The sequence below is a fragment of the Aphidius gifuensis genome, linkage group LG1 (genome assembly GCF_014905175.1).
Source record: "Aphidius gifuensis isolate YNYX2018 linkage group LG1, ASM1490517v1, whole genome shotgun sequence".
Classification (NCBI taxonomy): Eukaryota; Metazoa; Arthropoda; class Insecta; order Hymenoptera; family Braconidae; genus Aphidius; species Aphidius gifuensis.
This window is the reverse complement of record NC_057788.1, coordinates 6,564,064-6,584,715: the sequence shown is the minus strand read 5'-3', so window position 1 is coordinate 6,584,715 and position 20,652 is coordinate 6,564,064. Positions and strand designations below refer to the sequence as shown.

Below are 20,652 nucleotides of genomic sequence, written 5' to 3'. Positions count from 1 at the left end.
GTATATAACCAAATTCAAACCATACAAAACTATGAAACTTTGATTTTACAATGAAAAAAAAAAAAGCAATAAATAAATAGCATTGTTTGATAAACTTTAGTCAAACAATAATACCAAACAATTGATGTTACAATAGTATCTCTAAATGTGAAATTAACATTAATTAATTAATATTGTTTCGTCAAATTGATGATGATGATAATAATGGTAATTAATTTAATGGACTGTTTATAATATCAAAATGATAGTTATGTATTTTATAAAAAAAATTAACTAACCTGTTCTTGTTGTGAATACTGACGTCTCAATGCACTTCCACTTCTTTGTAATAATGGTAAATTTTCTTTTTCAGCAGCACTATGTGCTCTTTCAAGTTTTGGCCTTTTATCTTGTGATAAATCAGCTGGACCACATTGCATGTCTTCTTGCATTCGTCTTAGCATTGCTGTATCAGCAGCACCAAGACCAGTTTTAACCATCCATTGTCCTGTTTTCGATAATAACTCCTGTTTTTTTCGACACAATATACACACCCATATCACCTGTAATTATAAACAAAATTAAATAATTAATAAATCATCAAATTTAATATATTTTTTTTTCACGAAAAACAAGATAATTGTTTTTTTAAAAAAAAGAAGAATAAAGTTTATATGCTCATAAAATTAAATGTTATTCATCTCATTGTATATTTTTAAATGAAACTTTTACGATTGATACAATGCTTTATTGTAAAACATTTAAAACTATCAACTTCAATTTATCTATATAATTTAATTTTAATTTCATTTATAAATAAAAAAACTGATATTAAATTAGATTTAAATTTTCCCTTTTTTTTTCAAAGAACAATATAAGTAAAAGAAAATAAAAATAAAAGAAAAATGTTGAATAAAATTTAAATAAATAAATTGTTTAAATTTTTTTTAAATAAAAAACAATAAAAAAAAAATGTTTTATCTACTATTCTAGTTAGATAAAAAATAAGTATTTTAAATTTTATTTTTTTTAAAACAATAAAAAATCATTAACTTCAAAATAACCCAATATACAAACAATATTTTCTAGTTTACTTATAAATCCACTTTTATATTTTTCAATGTTTATTTGTATTATCTAAAAATCTATATGTATTTAAATTGCATGAGTGTATATGTGTGTTTATAACTTCGTATATATATAGTAGACAGTAAACTTTAGTTTCGCTTAAAACCTTCGAATCAAAGATAACGACCTGATTCTACAGTACATTTATAGACAATGTTTTTCACTGAAGACAAATCGATATAAACACAATCGTCAATTTATTATCACCCCTTTGATTTTCATTATTTTCATCAATTGTTTTTTAATTAAAAACTAAATTTGTCACTCAAATTTATCTATAAGACAATCAATTTTTTTTTATTTATCCTTTCCTTTGTCTAAAAATTATTTAAACTATTTAATTTGAATACAAAGATGACGCATTCTAAATATATTATAGTATTAATTTTGTGTTTATTAAAAATAGTAAATTATTGAAAATAAATGTTTTTTTTTTTATTTTTAAATAATTGAATATACATTGTCACAATGAATAAATGGTAATTGTAACAAACTCTACTGTCACCCTCAAAAATTTATAGTCACTATACAAAAGCCTACGGATTTTTATTAAAATCCCTCTTGGGATGGAGGTACATCAATATTCCAACTCGACTTTTTTAAAAAAATAAAATAAAATACAAATTTGCAATTCTAAAAATAATTATCAAATTAATGATTTATATTATTTATGTACAATGATTATTTTTTTTAATTGACTAACAGAAATTTAAAGGAAAATAAAAATTAAACTGTTATTTATACTACTTCTAGAATAGTAATATAACCAAGGGGCTATTCATGGGCAGATTTAGTAATGGAAATTTAGGAAAACATGAAATCGGCTGTACTATAAAAGACTGCTACCGGATTTATTTATTCAACAACAAACGTTTCAGTTGGAAATTCATATAGTCGATAATATTCAGGGGCTTGCAATCGGCTGTACGATTGCTACTATACACCTTTACTACATGCATACTACACCATGGCTACATTAATGAATAGCCCCTCGAATATAAATTTTAAAAGCAAATTATAAAAAATTATTAAAATGATAATTTATTATTAAGATTTCCGATCTCAGGTAATTTTGTATATCTGTGAGTATCTCGAAAAGAACAGTCAATTTATTATTATTATTATTTAAAAGCCAGATGAAAAATAACTCCAAGGTAAAAGGTAAATCCGTTATGGGTAGGAGTCAGGAGCCAAGGGAGATGGAGGCCACTGGTATATATATACATAAAGGTGTTGAGAAATGGCGGATGCCTTCTCGGACTAAGTTCGATACCATTAGAATTACCGTCACTTGCAAGCACTCTTTCATCCCTTCCTATCTACAATTTTTCTTTTTACTCTTTTTTATTTATTTTTTTTCCAGCTACTACTAAAAATATATTTTCCAATATCTTTTATACGAGTTTTATTTTTTTCTTTTCATTTAACAAAAAATAAAAAAATAAATGTATAAATAAAAGCTTTAAAAGACAATAATGAGAAAATAATAAATTAATTAATTTAACAGCATGAGAATTTGTTTATTTTTACCTCTAGAAAGTTAGCACACCATAATAGACACAAACTGATATAATTAGAACTAAAATTTTGTGCTTTTTTTGTGCTATTTTTGTGTGGAACTTGCGATTTTTGTGCTCTTATATATTTTTTTTAATGCAATGTTGTGCTAGCTTAATATTAAGTCAACACAACTTCTTTAATAACTTACTTTTTTTGGTGAACTCTTGACCAAAATTATGTGTTTTTTATGTGTTTTCATTGTATACATTTGAATTAATTTTTTTTAAAATATTTTTTATTTAAATAATGTTGTGCTAGCTTAATATTAAGTCAACACAACTTCTTTAATAATTAACTTATTCTAATGAACTCTCGATCAAAATTATGTGCTTTTTATGTGTTTTCATTGTACGTTTAAATTTATTTTTTATTTCAATTACTTTTTATTTAAATAATTTTTTTTTTTCCTAATAATAAAATAAAAAAATTATTTAAATAAAAAGTAATTGAAATAAAAAATAAATTTAAACGTTAATAGCTGCGTCGAGATTCATCAGAATAAGTTATTATTATTAAATTTGACTTAATAACTGTATTATTATTTAAAAAATAAAATATTTTAAAAATGTGTGCAACATAATTTATAGCCTGATCGATAGTTCACCAAAAAATAGTTAAATTGTGTTGATTAATGTTTAACTTCTACAACACAATATAAAAATTTACAAAAGGTCACATATGCTAGCAAAATAGCAATTTTAGTTCTAATTATATCAGTTTGTGTCCATTGTGGTGTGCTAACTTTCTACAGTTTTTATTTTTTTAATTCTCATAAGTAAATATTCTTTGGGTCAACTTTTTAGGTCACGTATAGTCAAAAAAAAAAAAGAAAAGAAAAGCCCAGATTTTTTCAAACAAAAAAAAAAAAAGCATCATCACAAGATGAACTGCATATATTGGACAAAGATGCCACACAATTCCACAAGTTTGTGTTATATTTTGATCGATCGTACTGCGGAAACGTTGCAGGAGCAACGATTTGATTATTACATTTTTTTTTATCCTCATATTTCATTGTATTATTATGTAATTTCAATATTTATTATATACAATATATCCCTTGCAATAATTTTGAAAATATTAAATTTACACTAAAATTTAATCAAACTTTTTTTTTTTTTCTAATACAATATATAAAAACAAAATAATAAAAATAAAAGTTTTTATATACAAGTAATAATAATAAAAGTTTAAGAATACTTTTTAAAATTTCACGCAATAAAACTTTCAGTTTCTCATGGATGACTTTCTATATATATTCTTCAACCATATGGAATCGATAATTTTTTACTTTGTGTGATCGTATAACCGACAAAAAAAATCTATAGATAAAACCATATAATATATTGTAAGTGTATATATGCGCAGATAACTGTAGAAAAAAATAAAAAAAAATAAAACTAAAAGCATATAAAAAAAAATAAAAAAAATTACTCTGTATACAAAATAAATAAAAAAAATACAATAAAAGATGTATAAAATAAATATTATAAAAAAAAAAAAAAAAGAAATTAAATTGATATGGTTAGTGAGTCGACGTGTATATAGATAATAAAATGCCAGTGTCCATCGATAGGAACTTGGTTGGTAACCCAGTGACACGTGGGGTAATGGCTGTTACCGTCGCGGACACTAAAGCGTATCACCTATATATATTATACACACACACACACAACTATACATAAATAAACACACTGTTACACACATGAATAGATATTTTAATCGCTCATATGCCCCTCAAGCGAAAGTGACACGCTCAAACTTTATATACAAAGATGACACAAAGAAAAATAATAACTTTTTTTTTTCTTTTTTATAATTATTATTATTTTATAATAATTATATACATATCATCCATCATCAAACAATAAAATATAATAATTCGTAAATATATATATAGGACAAATAAATAGCATTAAAAAAGTTACCCCAAAATAAATCTTTGCCAAAAAATAAAAAAGTCTTTGCTCAGCATAGCCATCAGTATGGGAGGATAATTCTTATAAGAAATATAAAAAAAAAATTTATATATATATATATGAGGAGTATAAGGATTGCGTGTATGTTAGTCTGACGAAACAGCCTGTATTTTATCCCTCTGCCCTTGCCGCACATTCCCCTATTAAAACTTAGATCAATATATTGCGTCACGTCACCCGCGATCCCTTCCGTACATCACCCACCATCATCCCTATCCCTTCTACCATCAGCATACATGTACAAGCGATATCTACCCCCTTATTTTCACTACCACTACCATCATCATCATCATCATCATCATCAACATCATCATCCCTCCAACAATACTTTTGTCTTGCTTCTTGTTCTTGTTCTTCTTCTTGTTAGACTCGACGCGCACAAGCATTGAGTGACGTCACGCAGGGACGCGCCCCATTCATAGGCCCCCCCACACACACTCATGATCTAGAGCTAAATCCGCGGATATATAAAACTTTGTAACCGACCCCGGACTCAACCCATCGACCTTGTGTCCATGTGTATTGTTATACTGTGTGTATTACACCACCACCACCACCCTTAAACTCTCCCTACACCCTTCTCAGTATTTTTTTTTTTTTTTTTTTATTATAATTCTGACTCTCTATTTTTTACCCCCTTTAACACTCACGCAATGACAAACCATTCGTCCAACTGTTATATTTTCTTCCGGTATATAAAATATAATGTAGAAAAAATGTTTTTTTTATTTTTTTTTTTATATTTAGAAAAAATCATTAGATTATTTGTGACGACTTTGGCCTGCTATCATTAGTATCATTATATGGCTTGGAAAAAAACCGGCAATTTTCAAATTGATTGTTCACGTGTTGACTACTTAGCCATATAATAAACTGTGTTTATTTAATTAAATTATTATTTTTTTTTTTTAATGAAATTTTTTTAATATATTGTTTAAAAGTTTGATAAATAATTGAATTATTATGTTTTTTATTTCTCGTATAAAATCGATGAGAGACATTGTAACCTGATTTAAAATAAATTGATGAAATTATTTATGCATTTTCACGATATATCATATGATCCGAAGTGATGTTATTATTACACTTCTCGAAATAGACGGTCAAATTATAATGTCAAGGCAGATGAATTATTTAAACATTTATTATTATAGTCAAGTGAATGTTGATTGAAATATTATGAATTTAAAAAATTATTAAATGTAAATTTTTGAAGCGAGAATAAAAAAAAAAGTAGTATAAAATAGCAATGGTCAGACACCATGCAGTTGTAAATTTTTAAATTATAAAAAAATATTTCAGGCTGAGGTCAACAGTGTGGATCGCAGTTATTTTATATTTTCCACATGTTGAATTACCAATTTCTATATAGCTATTGATTATTGTTTTTTTTTTTTTTTTTAATTTGTCCAACAATGAATAAAAAAAAGAAAAATTTTCAAAATTAAAATATGTATTTTTTTGATTATTAATATTTCTCTGATAATTATAATTTTAAAAAAATATCTATTTTTTTTAAATAATGAAATCCGGTATTATTATTAATTACAAAATAAAAATTTTATAAAAAATTTAATAACTTTTTGTTTAACATTACTCGAACTGTATAATTTTTTTGTATTTTTTTTTCATACAAAACGTAATTGTCTATTGTTTGAGTTTGTGTTAAAAAAGTTAGTTGAAAAATATCAACAAAATATGACCTCGAGAATAAATATATATTTAAATCAACATAAAAAAAAAAAAAATAATATACTTTTATCTTGTAGTATGTTGAATAGTTTTAAATTTTCTTATATGATAATAAAAAAAAAGCAAATTTAAATAATCTTACCTTGTTTGATCTGAGAGTGACTTTTCCACCACAACGTGCACAACACCTTATGTCACAATAATTACATATATGTCCCACACCATCAGCAAACTTTGTTTTCATACATATGTGACATGTTGCATCCAGCTCAATGCCCGCTTGTTTGTGTTTTTCTGATCTTGCACGTATCGTGTCTTCAAGCACTTGCACTTCATCCTGCTTGCGTCTGTAAAAAAACAAATCATTAATATAATTGAATCATCAACAAAGTTATCAACAACTTTGGCAAACATTAATGTTAATAATCATAGAGTTTCTATCTTATAATTTATTATTATTTATTCCATTTTTATTTTTTTCTTCATTAAAAAACTCTCTAGTTTGTTTTTTTTTTTTTTTTACCTACTTTCTTCCTACTTGTCGACGTTCATTATATATGACTCTACATGTATATGAGCCAGCACCTTTTGCCAACAGAAAATTAAACCCGAAAATATCTCGAGTCGACACAACCAAGAGGCAACCAACCAAAAGATGATAGGAACTTTCATAAATCTTTTTTTTTTTTTCTTTTTTTTACTCAGTATACTCTCGAGAGTTTTTGATGGCACGCGACGACAACCTGAATATTAGTTACTTTATTTCTTATATAAAATAAAAAAAAAAGCATCTGATCATACTGCTACTTTGATGAGGCAGTACCACCATCTTCATCTCGATAAAAACTCATCTACAAATGTTTGAAAAAAAAAAAGCTGAATCTATGAGAAAAAAAAGCAAAAAAAATGAAACAATAAAATAGAAAAAAAAGGAATAATGTAAAATGAAATAATGATAATAGTAAGTATATATGATAGAAAAATAAAAAATGAAAATAAAAAAAAATCTTTTGAGTTGAAAAAGCATCAAAAAGAAAAAGATAACGTCTTTGGAAATACTGAGACGAGTTATCACATCGATATTTGTATCAAATTTTATTTTTTTATTTTATTTTCTTGGCTTTTATCTTTTATTTTTTTTTTCGAACACAAACTGAAGAAATAAAAAAAAAGGTGGGTGGTAAAAACCAGCCTAGGAAGTGAATGCCAGTGAATTTTTCTTCATTTCAATTGACGATAAAAAAAAAAAATAAAAATACAAAGGAAAATGTCTCGTCTTGTGGGTAGAAAATCGACCTGAATTGAAACATGAAATAAAACTAACACGATAAAAATTTGAGTTATTCAATGGAAAAATAAGATGATTGAATTTTTCAATGTAATTTACAATTTTTATCTCAAAAATATATAAATAAAATTTTTAAAAATAAAAAGATATCAACTAAACATTTTTCTACTCGTAAAAATTTACGTTACATATCTTTTTTTTAAATATTTAAGTTGTAAATTTTAAAATTACTAATCTTGATTTTAGATAAAAAAATTTAAAAATTAATTAAAAATATAAATAAAAATGTTATCTTTCAAATGAACTTGATAAAAGTTAAAAAAATTCTGACTCATTAAAACAGTGACTCATTGAAAATTCACTTGGGTTCACTTCACAGAACATATTTCATCAAAACAATAAAAAATAAAGAAAAATAAATCTTACTAACGAATGTATTAATAAACAATTAAAAATAATAATTAAAGTCAGACAATAATTGAATTAGATTAAGATATAATTGATGAAAAAAAATTGAGTACTTGATTAAAATAAAAAAAAATAAATAAATTGAATGAAATTGATTGAGCTAATAAAAATGGAATTAAAGAAATTATTAAAAATTATATTTTAATAGAAAGACAGGCTATTGAGACAGTTAAGAGTTATCGATTGATTTCTTTTTTTATTCTGCGAATGATTGGTCGTTCAATTGTCAAAATAATTAAAGCTACAAATTTTATTTCTGTCTAGCAGATGAATTTGAAATTTAATATTAGATGAGAAAAAAAATAAAATAAATAGGAATAGGCATTACTATTTTATTTAAAAAAAAAAAGAGTAATAAAATTTTTTGACAAGAGTTAACTATTAAAATTTTTCTAGTTAAAGGTACTTTTTTAAATCATAAAATAGAAATACCTTAAAATGACCCGGTTAATCGTGAATATATATACAAAAAAAAAAAAAAAAATGTATAGATAAATATTTGTACACTGAGGGACTGAATAAGTATACCTTTTAAGCTTGAAGACCAAATAAATTGCGACCATTGCCAGAGGAAAAAACAAGACACAAAGAAATGAAAAAAAAATATATATCTATATGTTTATAAGCAAAGAGGCAAAATCTGTCTTTTGGTACAGTGGTTTTGAACTGAAGCACACATATATTCTATATACGATCGAAATAAAAAAAGATAGAAAAAAAAAAAAAAAAATGAACAAGAATTGCTGAAGGAAATAAAGGAAACTGAAGAATATATTCCATTGACGTCTTGTCCTCGGGCGAAAACAACGTGCCCTCGACCCATCCAAGCCTCTCAAAAGAACGAAACAAACAAAAATAATAATAAAAATAAAAAAACATCTTTCGATGATGAAAAATAGTTTGATGGAGAAGCCAAGTTAAATGAGACAAAAATCATAAAAAAAAAAAAGGATATAAAACATAAAATTTAACAATGTCTTAATAAAAAAATATATAAAGCTTTACTATTTTATAATGATCTTTAAAAATAAACATATAATCTTCGTATAATTATCTCTGAAATTTTATATTCAACGGACAAAAAATAAACCGAAAATTATCGCATTGATAGAAAAAAAAAGCTCGTAAACAATTATTTATAACCTTAAAATTAATTATAAAAAAAAAAAAATAATAATATCAAAATTTAATTAATAAAAAAATAAACAATATATTGATTTAATTATTATGTTATAAAAATTTATAAATAAATCAATATTTTTTTAATCAACTATTGACAAAAGAAAGTGAAAAAACCAAAAAAAAAAAAATTTTATATTTGATAAATAAATTAATTAAAAATAACACGAAATTAATATGATTGAAAAAAAATTAATTAAAATAATGATAATACCTCATTATTTCATTTTCACGTTCCTCCTCCTGTTTCTGGCGCATCATGACACCCTCGATGATGCGCCTCTCCTCGGGGGTGAGATGCGACATATCGGGTAAGTCCGCCATCACGATACAATGATAATATCAAAATAATTTATTTGATTAATAATACAACGACAAAAGGACCACAAACAATCCAACTGTCGTTTTATTAATAATAATATTAATAATAATAATAATTTATACTGACAATAATAATATGAAATTTTTAAATTAATTATATGATAGTCTAATACTACAATAATACGTGATCCCGAACGAGTCATCCGCCACCCAGTGACCAATAATAAAATCTAAATACAATTTTATTTAATCGCCACTTATTGTTATTATAATTTTTATCATCCAATTTCGTCTTTTCGATATCATCATCATCATCATTATCATTATTTAATTTGTCGACAGAGCTCAATATACTTGGCTTATTGTCGACAATTATTATAATTAATTTATCACTTGATTTTTTTATTATATCACTCGCGTCATCCGTCCGACGAATCATGATCACGGATCATCAATTAAATTAAAAATATTTTGCATTATTATTATTATCATAAATGTAATTATGAATTATGATTTTGTTAAATTATTTTTTTAATTATATTTATTTCTTTTTGGGGTTTAGATTTTTTTATTTTTTAATCCAAGAAGGGCACTAAATCGATTGAAAATGAAAACAGGTCACTAGCACACTCCTGTAACACCTGTTTTGCCATTGGGTAACTTTTCATCTCGTTGATTATTATTTATTTATTTTCCATTTGTTATTATTTTTTACTCCAAGTTATTAACAATTTTGTTATTTCTTAAGGTTGATGTTTTATTTTTTTAAATATTCTTAAGTACACTTTGTCTTGATTGATTGTTACTCCAATTTATATTTTATGTTTCTTTTATTTATTTTTATATTTTTCATTTTAATAATTTTTTTGTAATTTAGCTACTTGATGGCTACTTGATGTCTTCTTATTTTATGTTGTGTCGATTCACGTGGCTTACTAGATCTACTCTCTGCGGCACTTTAATTTACACACATATATATTATCCACTCGCGCACACGCATAACACGCATAAAAAGGTAGAGGGGTTTATAAAATTGTTGAAAAATAATACAAGGGATGAAACTCAAATACGATAGTAAAAGAGAAACAGTGGGAAACTTTTTCTTTTAATTTTTTCAAGAGCTTTTTTTTTTCATTCTATACTGTTGTGTTTTAAAATTAGCCAAAATAAAAAAAAGAAAAATAATAGAAAATATTTTTCCAATAGTTATATGTATTTTCAAATTTAATTTTTTTTTTTTTTTTATTTATTTATTTTTCGAGGTCGAGTAGAGTTACGCCCTTGGAAGAAGACGCAGACGGCCCTGGGAATTCCGTGGCTCGACGTCGATGGTCAAGTGACCTTTTCCATCAATTTTTTCATTTTTAAAAAATTTTTTTATAAACAATAATCAAGTCACTATATCAAGTACCCATAACACTTTAATTTTTATATATATTTCACTGATTATTTTTTACTTGTGTGGTATTATTCAGTCTCGTCGTTTTCACTTTATTTATTTTTATGAAAAAAAAAGGGAAAAATGTTCTTGTTTCTTGTAAAGCACGATCAAATCATAAAACACTAAAAACTATTATTATTTTATTTTTTTCAAGTATTGTAATTACGTTTACGAGTATAATTATTTATTAATATATACATATATATTTTAAATAATTTTTTATAAATGATAAAAAGCTCGAGAATGACACAGAAACGATGTGCCCAACATATCACCTCGTCTCGAGGTTGACGAGTTGCGCGAACACTGGCTCGCCCTCGAAGTGAACCCTATAACGAATTCTAGCTTCGTGTGTATTCGACCAAAGTCGACTCAAATGTTAGATGTATATTACTTGGGATATCAACGAAGGGGGATAAAGTAAAAAAAATAAGCAAGTAAAAGCTCAAGTCGACGATTTTCTGATGATACTTCAATTGGGGGTTGTAAAAATACCAACCCTCAAAGAATTAAAAATATATTTATCATGATTTTTCATCGTTAATATTTTGTTCTTTTTCATTGGAATAACTTGGAATATACTAGCCAACATTATTCGTAGTTTTTTGGGGTGATTTTTTTATATTTCTATTTTTGATTAATTGTCGAGAAATAAACCGAAAAGTACCAACCTGTATTTGCGTCACGGAAAGGCGGGTATTGATCCGGAAAATGTAACCAATCGGAACTATACAAATCAAACTTGTGGCTCCATCTTCTCTGTAAAAAAATAAAAAATAATAAATAAATAAACATTTAATAACACGTGGTTTGTTTTCAAATTTAAATAACATAAATCAATTTATCAAAAAAACAAAAAAATTTATATACAATTTTTTTTATGATGGCTTGAAAAAATTTAGCAATAAAAATTTTTTTAAATATTCAAAAAGTCATTTTCATATATCGATAAATAAATTGATGAATATTTGATGATAATAAAAAAAAAAAAATTTGAATTTTTATTTTGACAGAGAGTTCATACACCTGTGAAGAGTAAAAAAAAAAAAATTATATATTTTTTGGACTTTGTCCAAATATCATCAATCAAGCACGTCTGCATCAGGATACGTGCTTGCAAAAAAAAAAAAAAATTAATATTTTCAAAAGAAAAAAAAGTATAAAATTTAACAGATCATGTCAATGGTCACTGGTGAATGATTTTAATATTTAAAATAATGATTAATGATGTTGAAAAAAAAAATAAAATAATAATTAATTATTCTTCGTTAAATAAAATTTTAAGAAAATCATAAAACCATATTATTTTTTCTTATTTTAAATTTTGTTTTTTATGAAAATTCAATTTGAAAATACGTGAATAATAAAAGTGTAAATGAAAAACCTCAGCAATGATAGAAAAATATATTTATAAAACTAATGTAAAATAAAAAAAATAAAAATGTTAGATAGATGTGGTATTACTGTGGCTTCAACGTTTTGATGAAGCTGGTCTACTATATGTTTCATGCATGTATTCAAATCCTGTATCATCCATGCAAAAACGAATGAAGAAAAATGATAAAAGAGAAAGAAAGAAAGAGAGAGTAAACGGAGCGCTGACCGCATGTCCTATAGAAATCGCAGTACCACCGCAATGCAGAACCAACATCATATCATTTTTATTTAAAAAAAGCAAACAAACAAATAATACAAATGCAGATAATATCATCATGATCACGATAAAAAACTATAAGAAGATTAAATAGCTAAACAAAAATACATCACCAACTTGTTTCAATTATTAAATTTAATTTTTTCGTTTTTTTTTTTTCTCATATAATATTTTTATGTATAATTTTTTTTAAATAAAAAAAATGTATTTTTATAAATATATCTACAAATTAATAATTAAAGCTACCTAGTTATTTATTATTATTTTGTTTTTATATATATTTACAAATATTTCGTTCTCGATATTTGATAATAATTTTTTATCAATAAAAAATAGAAAAAACTATAGTGTGAATATTTTAATCAGATACAATTAAAAATATACAAAATAATTATTTAAATTGATATTAAATAAATAAATAAATAAACAAAGTGAAAAATAAATTTATTTTTTAATTTGATAACTTTAAATTTGTTTTATTTTTTCAATATTTTTAGTGATTATTGTTGAAAAAAAAATTAATAAATAAATTTTAATATTTAAGTAATATTCATTGATTTTCATCAAGTATTTATTATTTATTTATATTATTTAGTTAAAAGTGAAAATTTATTGAAACACAGGTAGAATACGGAGAAAACGACAAAAATATAATAGAACGATAATAGATGAATGTTTTCAAGGAAAAACTGAAAATAAAAAATGCACATATTACATCGTCCCATGGGCAACCTGTGCATCGTCGACATCTCCAAAGAGAAAAAAATATTTATGTCAGTGAAAATAACCTGAAAATTATTTATACCTCGTGGTCAACTTTAAATGGTAAATTTTTCACTAAATTAATTTTCATCAATTTAAATAATTAAATCATTAAAAATTTAGAGTAATTTAATTGATTTTTTTTTGCATATTTTTATATAAATTACTTGATTAAATGAATTAAATGAAAATTTTTAAAATTTTCATTTTAATTTTCTTTTTGTTTGATATTGTATTAATTTATTTTTCATGTATTTTATTGTATTTTTAGATAATGACAAAGTTGGGTATCTGGAATTTAATATGCTTCATAACAATTGTTTTAATTTTTCAATTAAATGGTAATTATTGAAAACAGAAAAAAAAAATAATATTTTATATTTAAATTTAAATAAATATTTATATTTTTGTTATTATTAATTTCAGCATCAAATGCTTGTAAGGGGGATAAATTTTTCAAATGTAATAATGAAAGATGTGTTGATCGGTCAATGATATGTGATGGTGTCAATGATTGTGCTGACAATTCTGATGAAAGTAATTGTATTGATGACAAAGTTAATTCAATGTTCATTGATAAATCATGCAAAATACAAGGTCAATTTCATTGTAAAAATGGTAATTGTATATCAAATGAAAAAGTATGTAACAGAGTAGATGATTGTTTCGATGGATCTGATGAATTTGAAAATTGTACACAATATTTAAATTGTTTATCACCATTCCAATTTAATTGTACAAATCATTATTGTATTAATTATCAATGGATTTGTGATGGAGAAAATGATTGTGGTGATAATTCAGATGAAGAATGCAAACATGAAAATCCATGTGCTGCAGAGGGTTTTCATTTTGATTATAAGAAAAACGAATGTGTTGACACCAATGAATGTATTGATAATACAAATACCAGAGAACTTTGTGATCATGTATGTCAAAATACTGATGATTCATACAAATGCATTTGTAATTATGGCTATTCACTTGGCAGTGATGGTAAATCTTGTATCATGAATAATCATAATGTTGAGCCATTATTGATATTTGCAACAAACAAGGAAATAAAAGAATTTCATTTAAAATCCAAGTATTATTATCCAACTGTTAAAAATTTAAGTGGTGCAAATGCCATTACACAAAATGACAATTACATTTATTGGTCAGATAATGAATATATTCATCGAATACTCAAATCAAATGGCACCAATTCATCATCAAAAAATATGTTAGAATCAGAAATTATTGTATCATTTGATACTGGACAAATTCATGATATTGAAATTGATTGGAAAACTGGTAATATTTATTTTACTGATGATTTAAATCACAGAATAATGGCATGTACTGCAAGTGGCTCTTATTGTACAATTATAAATGATCATCAATATGTTAGTAAATTACATGGTCTTGCTCTTCATCCATCATCAAATCAAATGTTTTGGATTGAAGGTGGACATAAACCTGGTATATATCGTTCAAAAATGGATGGTGGTTTTGTACAGCCAATAGTTAAGCAACATTTAACAAATCCACATAATTTAGTTATTGATTATCCAGCAGAACGTATTTATTTTACAAATGATTATAGAAATATTGCTCGTAGAAATGTTGAATCATGTGATTTTGATGGAAAAAATCGTCGTATTATAATTCATGAGTTAACAATGAATGCAACAATGATTTATATATTTGAGGATAAATTATACTGGTATAATAATTATTTTAAAACAATTGAATATTGTCAAAAGCTCAATTGTAAAATACAAAAAACACTAATTGTTATTGAAAATCAACATGTCAATGCAATGAGTATATATCATCCAATTATGATAACATCATTAAGTAATCCATGTACAAGTAAAAGATGTTCAGATATATGTCTTTTATCAAATTCAGGAGCAACATGTGCATGTAGTATTGGAAAAAAATTATTAAAAGATAAAATTACATGTGGACATGAGTTGAATGATAAATATTTAATAATATCTACTGGTTTAAAATTTATAACTTATCATCGTGATTCAAGAAGTATACCAGAATTTAAAAATAATCAAGTATTTAAAAAAATATCATCAATGGTTTATGACACATTCAGTGAACAACTTATTGTTGCTGATGAACTTTATGAAGCAATATCAGTATATAATGTTACAAACAGTAAAGTATCGAAATTATTTACACTTGAACCACATGCAATCATAACTGGTATGTCATATGATTATTTGGGTAATAATTTATACACAACAAATATTAATAGTAAATTCATTGACATATATAGTTTAACAAAATTAAAAAAAACATCAATACTCGTTGATGAAAGACCAGTTAATATTATTGTTGTACCAGATAAAGCAATAATGTTTGTTGCATATTTTATGAAAAAAAATAGCACAATTAGAATTGATAAAATGACAATGTCAGGTGATAAAAGAGAAATAATTAAAAGTAATATTGCTGGATCAAATTTACCAATGACAACAGATGGTACATCATTATTTTATGCTGAAAAAAATAAAATATTTAGAATGAATATAAAAACAAATGCTGAAAAATTAATACAACAAGAAAATGATATTATAACAAGTCTTGCAATATTAAATTCTGAAATATTTTGGACAGTTGAAAATTTTCTTTTTTGGTGTGATAAAAATGTCGATGAAGCAGAAGAAGTATACTCCTTATATTCCGATGTAATCAATGAAAACACATTATTATTAACTGTTAAAAATTCAATAAAAATTAATAAACATAATTGTCATCATAATAATGGTGGTTGTAGTGATGTATGTATTGTGATATCATCAACACATCATAAATGTGCATGTAAAAATGGAACAATTTTACATGATGATAAAAAAACATGTTTCATTCATGATCATGAAAATGATATTAATAATAATATCAATAAAAATGATAAAACTGCTTGTAGTGAATTTACTTGTGATAATGGAGAATGTGTTGGTTATCAATCAACTTGTAATAAAATAAATGATTGTTCAGATGGAAGTGATGAAGGTAAACTTTGTAATATAACATGTTCATCATTAAAACCTCCATGTCACCGTTTTTGTCACAAAACACCAAATGGACCACTTTGTTTGTATCTTTCTATTTTTGGTTTAAATGATAATAAATAAAAACAAAACATAAATTTACGATTTATGTCCTCAAAAACCCTCAATTTTTAATTACCTATTTATTCATCATACCTTTAATAATTAAAAGAAGTGATATATCTAAAAAAAAATGTCGAAATTTCGAAATATAAAATTGAATAATTTTCTGGATAAAAAAAAAAAAAAAATTAGACGCTCTTTCGTTCCCAATATTTGATAATAATTTTATATATTTATAAAATAAAAAAAAATCTTAACTATTCATATGGCAATTTTTTTTTCAATTGATATTTTTAAAGACTTTTTTTTTTTTTTTTTTTTTCATGATTCACGTTGATATAATAGCACTAAACTTGTTGATTTGTAATGTTATACTGTTGAAGCTCGTTTGGAAACATACAGGTACATAAAGTTCAATTTTTTTTGTTTAGTAAAATTGTAAATATCGAGAACTTTAATAAATATACTTTATTAAAAATTTGCCATTTGTATTTTTATCTATATATATTGATATATTTTTTTTCTATATAAATTTGAAACATTTTTGTTTGTCATGGGGTATACGAGTTTTAAAAAGTATTGAATCAGCTCGATATTGTGTATTGAGTAATGGCATATATCCAAATACTTGTGAAAAAAAATTAATGCATTTATGACGTTCTTGAAAATGTGTATCATCTTCGGATAATGATACAGGACAACCAGGACATCTAAATGTCCATCTTGATGTTACTTTAACAGGTGGTTTTCTAGTTAAATGTGATACTAAAAAATTCATAGCAATATCTTCACAATTCATATACTCATCAACTTTATCTCTAATTGCTTGTGGAAGCCAATGTGTATAAAGATAAGTATAATGTTTATGTATAAATGCAGCACCAGTTAAAACCATTGATAATTCACATGAATAATTTGAATTATAATTCCATGAATTATGATCATTTTGATCCCATGCATGAAAACGTCCAGGAAAACCAACAACTTGATCACGATGTTCACGCCATACTCTAAATCCAAACATTATTTCATCATGTCGTAAATGTGCATCATCATCAACAGACAATACTGCCTCTGTTTCAATTGAATCAAAAGGCAAAAATCTATTATTTAAACTATTTTTTGATGCCTTGATAATCTGTTAAAACAAACAAGATAAACAAATTAATAAATTAATTAATTTAAATAAAATTAAAAAATATACAACATACAACTATTGGTACACCAATTTCAGGCCATCTTAAATCTTCAACTGGTAATTTTGGACTATTCCAAACAACAACAACTTTATTTAAATAAGGCAAACCATAAAGTCTTGCCAGGGAATTAATAAGAACTTGTTCTCTTTCATATGTTAATATGACAATTGTAAATTGTTCTCTTGGATGATTACCACCAAGAGATTCACTAAATTCTTTACCAGCTCCACCAGCTCCTTTGCCAATTGGTCTAAATCCAACATCAGAACCTAATTAACAAAAAAAAAAAGCTGAATATTAAAACTAAATAATGAATTGAATTAAATTAAATTATCAAGTTACCAATAAATTTAGCATCACTTGGTAATACTGTATCAAATGGTAATTGTGGATATAAATTAAATGGATCAACCCAATCATTCCATATTTCATGTCTATGAATAAGCATTGATGTATAATTTCTTTTATATGCTGGTGATGGATATGGTGGTTCAAGTGGTCCTAAACTTTCTTCAGCTTCTGGCTCAGTAATAATATTATCAGATTTTAATGGTACAAATGTATCATTAAATACACTTGGACTTGTTGTTTGAATAGCTGGTAATGGTGGTATACCAAGTCTATCTCTAATAACAGCAATAATTGTATCAACAGAACCTTGTACTGTACCCATATATCTTTCCCATATTAATCTACCTTGTCTTTTCATTGTTAATAAATCATTATCTGGTATTGCTCTTAATAAAAAATGCATTTCTGTAACACGTGCTTTTGGTAAAAATATTGCTGATTTTTTCCATAATAATACTTCATCATAACTGAGTAATATTTGATCACCACCAAGTACAACTGGTATTGCACCAGATCTCAATGATTCATATAGTCTTGCTTGTATTGTTGATGTTGAAATATAACTTGTATTTGCTGGTGCTAATATTAATGAAAATGTTGATTGTTTTAATATTTCTTTTCTTGATGATTCAGTACCACATAATGACCAATCAAATGAATCAGTTAATTCATTATTTTCAATTGCTGGTATACATTCAAATTGTATTAAAAATTTATCCATTGTTGTGCCAATTGTCATTTCATTTAAATGTTGTATTATAAAATTATCTAAATTATTTTCATCAATTATTATTTTTTCAATATCAGCATCAGTATCATCACCTTGTCTTGGTGTTATTGTTTTAATTTTTTTATTTTTTATTTCACCTTGAAATGATAATAAATATTTACGTCTTGCTGGTACTATTTTTTCACATTCTTGCCATATATCACCACCTGGTGGTCCTAATATTGGTGGTACAATTAAATCATAATTTTCTCTATATTGATTTCTTAAAAATGTTGATTGTACAATTATTGCACGGCCAGTATTAATACTACCACTAAATATATTACCTGATGCAACTGATAAATCACGTCTTGCTAAATTTAATAATATATGATTTCTTCCATCACCACCCCAATATGGCAATGAATGTAGCTTTTGTTCAATAACTCGTAATGAAAATGATGTTTTTGTTTCTTTCAATGATAATACTTCACCAATTAATACAATAAAAATACATGCTTCAGATGGATTTTTAGTTAAATGAGGATTATATCCAAGTGTTTGTTTTATTGTTGTTCGTAAAAAACCATCAATATCCCAGTTGTTATTAACAATTGTATATAAATCTGGATCATATAAATATACAGGAAATCCACTTGTTAATGCACATCTACTGTGATCAAAACAATTGTACATTTTACATGATCTTGAGTTGTCAATAGTTGATATTATATCTGGTAATTTATTTATTAATATTCTTTTTGGTGGTGCCAACTCTGGTGTATTTCTTTCAACAGCTTCTCTTTGTGCTGCTTGTGCTTGTACAACACTTATTTTTAATCTATCAAGATCTGTTTGTTGATGTAATAATTCTTGTTTTAAATCATCAATTTTTTGACTAAAACTACTAACATCTCTTTGAAGACGTTGACGTTTTCCTTCAAGATCACGTAGTTCATTACTAACTGATGTTTTTATTCTCAACATTTCTTCAATTCTTGATTTTAAATCAGATGCTTTCATTGATGTAAAATCTTCAAATGTTTCTAATCTTGAATGAGTTTGAGATATATCCATTCCCGGTGAACCAGTGTCAAGCTATAATGTTTATTTATTTTTTTAAATGTTAGTAAACAGGTTATGACAGTCAACTTAATGTCAACAAAAAAAACTTCACTTACCTTGGTTAAATAATTGTGTGTAAAAAGAGAAACAACAACTAAAATTAATAATATTATTATAATCACTTTTGATAATTTAATACGTGTTAAACAATGACATGCTCCTCTTCCATTATCAAATTGATAATATGGAGCTGATTCTAGTAGACCAGCCATTTTTTATTAAAACTATTATTCACTAATTAATAATAAATCACAGCTTATTCATTATTTGTAATTATTTTTTGATTATTTATAATTGTTTTTAACTAACAATTAATCATTGAAACAAAACGGTGTTATAAACATTGTTTGACATGTTTGTCAACAATTAGAACTTCACAAAAACCCAATGATCACATTGGACATAACCAAGAGGAACCACACTCGGTCGGTATCAACATTCTGATGATGCATCAGACCATTCAGATGGCACTATGCTGCTCTTTTACACAACTTTATTCTATTTTTATTATTTTTTTTTTTCACTGGAAAAGATGCACTTGTTTAAATCTACGAATCTACGAATCCTACGATTCACTTTGATCGTTAGCGCGCGTTATATCATCAAGATGATGAAAAAATAAATTCGTTACTAGATAATTAATATTGCGCTCAGAGCTGCAATCGCACGATGGGGAAAATTTTTAAAAGTAAATACCATAA

General features: G+C 25.1%; 3 protein-coding genes across 16 annotated transcripts in view; 1 reads left to right on the top strand and 2 right to left on the bottom strand.

Annotated features, from left to right (window-relative positions):
* The window catches only part of LOC122847422 (regulating synaptic membrane exocytosis protein 2), a 55,749-nt gene that overhangs the window by 34,787 nt on the left and 310 nt on the right, over window positions 1–20,652 (bottom strand). For 13 of the 14 annotated variants that reach the window (XM_044145089.1, XM_044145080.1, XM_044145092.1 and 10 more), the window contains exons 1-3: window positions 9,488–11,335; window positions 6,481–6,685; window positions 279–542 (exon numbers count right to left, since the gene is read on the bottom strand). In XM_044145089.1, the coding sequence (XP_044001024.1) occupies window positions 279–542; window positions 6,481–6,685; window positions 9,488–9,597 (579 nt within the window). In that variant the 5' untranslated portion in view covers window positions 9,598–11,335. Of the gene's footprint in view, window positions 1–278; window positions 543–6,480; window positions 6,686–9,487; window positions 11,336–11,706; window positions 11,795–20,652 lie in introns of those variants that run through there. The other variant, XM_044145090.1, reaches the window with a different exon arrangement.
* On the top strand, window positions 13,318–16,614 carry LOC122847425 (vitellogenin receptor-like). Its single transcript, XM_044145096.1, has 3 exons — window positions 13,318–13,514; window positions 13,723–13,792; window positions 13,878–16,614. Exons 1-3 carry the CDS (start codon window positions 13,512–13,514, stop codon window positions 16,586–16,588), a joined length of 2,784 nt encoding a protein of 927 aa, XP_044001031.1. The 5' UTR covers window positions 13,318–13,511; the 3' UTR covers window positions 16,589–16,614.
* LOC122847424 (exostosin-3) lies at window positions 16,869–20,329 on the bottom strand. Its single transcript, XM_044145095.1, has 4 exons — window positions 20,008–20,329; window positions 18,109–19,924; window positions 17,779–18,035; window positions 16,869–17,705 (listed from the first exon to the last, which is right to left on the bottom strand). Exons 1-4 carry the CDS (start codon window positions 20,161–20,163, stop codon window positions 17,091–17,093), a joined length of 2,844 nt encoding a protein of 947 aa, XP_044001030.1. The 5' UTR covers window positions 20,164–20,329; the 3' UTR covers window positions 16,869–17,090.